This window comes from Folsomia candida, unplaced genomic scaffold (assembly GCF_002217175.1).
Source record: "Folsomia candida strain VU population unplaced genomic scaffold, ASM221717v1 Fcan01_Sc077, whole genome shotgun sequence".
Classification (NCBI taxonomy): Eukaryota; Metazoa; Arthropoda; class Collembola; order Entomobryomorpha; family Isotomidae; genus Folsomia; species Folsomia candida.
The window spans coordinates 32,130-37,810 of NW_019091269.1; the positions used below are offsets into that span (position 1 = coordinate 32,130).

Below are 5,681 nucleotides of genomic sequence, written 5' to 3' on the forward strand. Positions count from 1 at the left end.
CAGTAACCTGTAGATATTATAGACGTAACAGGTTTTCAATATCTAACACCCAGATCATTTGAAAAAATATTTAGTGCATCGACGACCCCATCATACGTAAAGGTCAATAGCTCACGACGTAAACAAAATTTTGAAAAACCGTGTGCGTACCCTATCCCTATAATTGGAAGGGGCTTCTAATAATTTTTACCGCATCCTCCTATGTTGTAAGGCCACCCCACACAACCCCTTTCAAATTAACATTGGCTGTGGTGATTCCATACTATCTATTTCACATATACTTCCATGCAGCATGAAAGTAAATGGAAAAAAAATAGAAAAATAGAAAAAGGCAAAAATTATACCCAAGTCTTTGTGACATACGTACAAGGATACGTATGTTAATTTAAACAAATATACACGTTAATTAGGTATGCCGTAAAATATTTAACTACATGATGCGTTTAATATTTCTTAAATCAACTAATATTTTCAAAGCCTTTACATATTTACTAAACCAAATTGTTAGCACCGATCCTGACCTGTAGGCACATACAGTTAGAGAAAGAATTATTGGGGCAAGGTTTCCTTCCAATTTCAACATTTTGAAACCATTAATAATAATACGGGTTCCATTTTTGCATATATTGTAGACAATTTAATGGGCTTTAAGTTAGCACCAAGAATTAGTTAACACATAACGTATTTAAAGGGATAATTTGAAATAACGGCGGCTCCGTCGAAAAGAGCGCGAATAAATTATTGGACCAAGTTCACTCAGTGCATTATTTCTTAGAGAAAACAGCCTTTTGATCAGGTAAATTAATTTTAATACAAAAGTTAATACATTATCTGCAACATTTTAACATTTTATCAGATTATAGGATAATGGGGAAAATAGTAGCAAAAGAGTTCTTCCGGAACCTCAGTACCGCCAAAAGCTAAATAGTCCCATGCCAATTTACATAAATATCGAAAATAAACTCCATTGTCCTGAACAAGGATAAATAATTCCATATTATGCTTAACATTGAGACAAAAAATTGGTTAAATATTCACCTTCCACCAACTAAGTGAACCTGCATCCATTAAATCAGTTGAGATGGGGGTTTCTTTTAAATGTCTCTCTAGTTCGTCTGTCTGCACATCGGATTTATGTAAATTTGCCAATTTCTGAGAAAAAAGTGATAGCTCCTCATGACTAAGGACGTCGATTGACTAAAAATTATGGGATTTATATTCCTTGTTCCAAGCTTCGGTAATACGCCTACAAAGTGGCTTAAATTAAATGATTTCTTTACGATTTTATTTTTAGTGCATGATCTCAGTTCACGTGCAAGTTCCATTTCTCAAATGGAGCTGTTCTGGAGACATGTTTTTGACCCATAACTCGGCATATAACTCGGCATATAATATTTTAAAAGGCCACTCAACAAAACCATTCCAAATCCCTAAACCCAAAAGTGTGCAAAAGTTGAGATAAATAGTTTGAGAAATGACAGAGTTATCCAAAGAAGTTTGTTCTGAAATACTGAGTGAATGAATACTTGCATAAGTGGATTCTTTTATGGTTATCGCCTAGAGATTAATTTGCTTCACGTAAGAAAAGACATTTGCTCATGATCTAGGACCTTACAAATACCTGTTAATATGCTCGTAAATTTTAATTAAAATGTAAGTTTATGTAAATTATTAGCACTTATCTGTTTGTACATATATACAGTATTTATTTAAATTTTATTGTAAATAACTTTCGTAAAAGAAATAAATTCATTGCGTTCTACAAACATCAAGCAAACTGCGAACAAAGCTCTTAAACATTTACACAGATTCATCATTATTTACGTGTGCTCCAAAACAATCTATAAAAATACTCATGTTGCCGAAAAATGAGTTCACGGGGTAGATATGCTTGCAATTAATATTGCTTGTAAATCTTCTTTTACGTAATTATGCCTTATGCCTAGCAATCATGCTGGTGTAAAGATTTATGCAAACAGATGTCATATAATTTTTAGAAACCTACAATGCCAACGCTGCACAAAAAAAGAAATATAATTATTTATAAAATCTCCGCGCCATCTTCAAGTACATATGTGCATAGATATAAATAAAGGGTATATAAAATTAATCAACTCATCTAAAAGTAATCATCGCCATAATTTTCTGCTTTCTTACTACCTGCCAAATCCGAATATCCCGCTATCATTCACTCAATTTCTCTTAAAGACAATTACGACGACCTCCCCGAAGGCCAGCTCAATATAATCTCTCCCACCCATTAGTCGCATAGTTAACGGATTTATGCCAATTACACAGCCCCAGATCCCTCCATACATTGATTCCATTAAGTCCGATACAGTTGCTGCTGCTGCCCAATGAGTTCCGTCGACTATAAAGGCACGTTCAACGAATCCAATGATAATGTTTTTCATCTTTGGGTTGACATAACTTTCCACAACAGTCGGCGGTAAACCCAAGGTAAGAATATGATGCAAAGCTTTGTCTATTATCGACGAGGATGACTCGACTGGACGACAGTCTAGTGGGTTTGAGACAGAATTCGCAATCCGCGACCTCAGTGGTTCCATCTTAGCCGGATTTCCAACCCCGGCTAAGATGGTAACCACTGACGTAAACCCGTTAGGTTTACGTCAGTGGTTTTGCCAAGGACTCTTGGGAATACCTTTTTTTCCTCTGGCCCATCGTTGATGATTGGCATGCCACCTTGTTTGCCAGAATCCCGGGAAATGCCATAATTCTCGCCACGTTGAGTAATATAATTTAGAAGAGTTGTGTAAATTTGATCGTTGGGGTGCAAACCAGGATTGGCAGTTTTCTGCAAAATGTAATTTAGGCGTTATAATTCAAATTATGAGGTATATTTGTTATTCCGTTAAATACATACATCATGTTATACTATTGTAATCTACTTACAAGGGATACTACATATTTAGGCAGTTTGGAAGTTCACATTTCTCACCGCATGAAAAAAATGCATAAATGTGCAAAACTGCTTTTGGCACATATTTGGCGACTTTAATAAGACTAGCCAGGTACTTTTCACATAGCTTTGTAAAGCAGCCAATATTTCTATCACAACTTGGCCCTCTAACAGTATCTCCAAAATTTATAATCCCAAATAATTATTTTATCACATCCAAAAACCAAAATTTAAATAAGTCTTTACATTTAAGATAACATATCTTTCGGGTCAAGAATATGCAAAATTAAGGAAATCTGAGCAATTTTCAATTCTTGGTCATAATTTAGAGTCAGTTTAGAATTATTCTACTTTTGCAAAGCATTGGAAGAAATCTCTCAATGTGCGCTATTAGATTCGCCATAAATTAGCCAAAAGTGGTTTTTGCCACTGAAATTTTTGCACATTCTTTCAACCAAATGAATTACGGAGCTTCTACAAGTATTAAACTGTCTTAACTTTTCACCTACCTAAATACAATCCCGTGTTAGCTAACTAATAAATGGGTATTTTTTCTTATTTCATATCTATTTACCTCTACGTAATCCAAAGTTGGCACCTCCTTTGAATCGTAATCCCCATAGACGGTCGTGTTTGTCTGCTTGGACACCACGTGACGCCCTCTTGAAAAGATGTCCACCCCCACAGGGTCTAAGGTTTGAACTGTTGGAAATTCACTCCGATTGAATTTATCAAAGTTTACAAATCCTCCATCTTTTTCCAATACGAGTGGAGCACAAGATAACTATCGAATATATTAAGATACATTAATTTGGTTGCCTGTTTTAGGTTTTGGGTTAGTTAGGTTTTAGGTTAGGTGTTTTAATAAAATATAAAAAGTACTTACACAACTAAGGCGCAAGACCAGGGTAAAAATAATTTTCCTAAAAACCATTCTCGCCATCTTTGTGCGAACTCTTGCTAAGGGATGTATGTTTTAAATTTTAAATTTAAATAGTTACGCTTGACTTGCACTTTGCTGGTTAAGAATAAAGTAAAAAATTGGATGCGCTTGCAAAACATGAAAAGCGTTCAGTACTCGAATTTATAATGTTCGACTGCGAATAATTCGCATGTATATATACTGCTTCCAGCCGCCAGGAAGTACTTTACATTTTATTCTTATATGTATTAAATTAATGAGTTAGAACATGTGTTAAATATAATTGAGGCCACTATCAGCCTTAATGTAGTGTGGAAAAAAACTCATTAACCCGTCAATCAAAGTTTTCGCAGTAAACAAGTCTTGGCTGAGCGATAAAGGATTAATTCAAGAATATCTTCTTCTTGCCACACTAAACTAATGATGGACGGGGTTTGGTTGCTGGATCGATCATACAAACGTTTGGTGGGATGGTTACAAAGAATGTGAGTGTGATAACATTTACAATTTTCAGGAAAAATATAATTTTTTTAACCTAATTAAGTTGGGTGAGGAATATGCATAAATAAGTAGATGAATATGCGGGGTGACTTGTCCATTGACTCTTGGAATAAATTTTGTATATTACACTATGAACCTAACCATACTGGGCCACGGCTTTTTTACAAGCGAATACGGAGAAAATCATTCAAAAATTTTCCACGAAAAAGTTAGTCCTAATCTTTTTTCGTAATGAGGTCGAAGGTTTTAAAGCTTGTCGGGCTCACATACAATCCTTCACTGCAAGCTTGTAATATCCAATAAAGTTTACAAGTTTTCCATGCGCTCCGTCAAATCATCTCTAAATCATCTTGATAATATTCCATCTCCTCCGTACAAGCACGTCGACCATAATTACCAACTTTGTGATCATGTTAATTAAGAGTGATACAAATTCTCAGAAATGCTGGCATTAGTGAACTTCAGCGTATAACATTTTAGTGAGTGTATGCTTGATGGGAAAATAGTTTCTTGAATATGGTTAGGATCGTAAAAAATGTTGGAATCTAGAAACAATTGACTCTCAAATACGCTTTGAGAGTTGTGCATTAACGAGTAACCACTTAAAAATAAAAGAATGCTACAATATATTCAACTATGTATCTGGTAATTAGCTCCTTCAATATGAATTCCTAACGATTATCTAATGGATATATACAGGTCTTTTGGAAGAGAAATTCAATGTGGATCCAGATATTTTCATTAGATATCATGATGTGAGTATATATGTAGCTTCTGTATTTATTATATACGATATATATTATTACAAGGTTTATACCTACATGCGTACATATTACATACGAACATTAATATTGAGGAACTGAGGATGAGTGAACAACTAGTTATACATATGCATTTGCATGTGCGAATCCAAATATCTGCAAACTTTGTTTTTTAGAAATGGCCTTTTTTCGCAAAGTTTGCAAAAATTTATCTTACATTAAAATTTAAGTTGAATCGAAAATGTTGATAAGGTCGCAAGCATTTATGAACTCAAGCTAATCTTTTTGCTCTGCAATGTTTGCTACATATTTATGATATCGAGAGTTATATCAATGTCAAAACCACGATGAAATTAAATTCGCACGCGTCCATAGTTATTTGTAATCGTAAAAAAATTGGATTACATAATATCATATTTGAATTTAGATAAATATGTTTCTGAACAGTATATCCCAAAATATTAAGTTTTGGTTAAAAGGATAAGTAAATTTATTCCATGTCTATGGTCGATAGTGATAAACATTATGTAGCGCATATAATTAGCCGCACCTCTTAATGATCCAGCAAATTGAT

At 34.2% G+C, this 5,681-nt stretch overlaps 1 protein-coding gene across 1 annotated transcript; it reads right to left on the reverse strand.

The window, feature by feature from the left end:
- Positions 1 to 1,705: 1,705 nt before the first annotated feature.
- LOC118433720 lies at positions 1,706 to 4,043 on the reverse strand. Its single transcript, XM_035845940.1, has 3 exons — positions 3,810 to 4,043; positions 3,498 to 3,707; positions 1,706 to 2,818 (listed from the first exon to the last, which is right to left on the reverse strand). The coding sequence occupies exons 1-3, from the start codon at positions 3,864 to 3,866 to the stop codon at positions 2,594 to 2,596; spliced, it is 492 nt and encodes a 163-aa protein (XP_035701833.1). The 5' UTR covers positions 3,867 to 4,043; the 3' UTR covers positions 1,706 to 2,593.
- Positions 4,044 to 5,681: the final 1,638 nt, after the last annotated feature.

What these genes read in the sequence shown, in the direction of transcription:
- LOC118433720 (XM_035845940.1), bottom strand. Translation starts at nt 3,866, where the DNA reads ATGGCGAGAATGGTTTTTAGGAAAATTATTTTTACCCTGGTCTTGCGC. An exon ending in TGGTCTTGCGCCTTAGTTGT is followed by an intron (nt 3,708 to 3,809) that starts GTAAGTACTTTT and finishes TATATTCGATAG; the next exon opens with TTATCTTGTGCTCCACTCGT. An exon ending in CAACTTTGGATTACGTAGAG is followed by an intron (nt 2,819 to 3,497) that starts GTAAATAGATAT and finishes TACATTTTGCAG; the next exon opens with AAAACTGCCAATCCTGGTTT.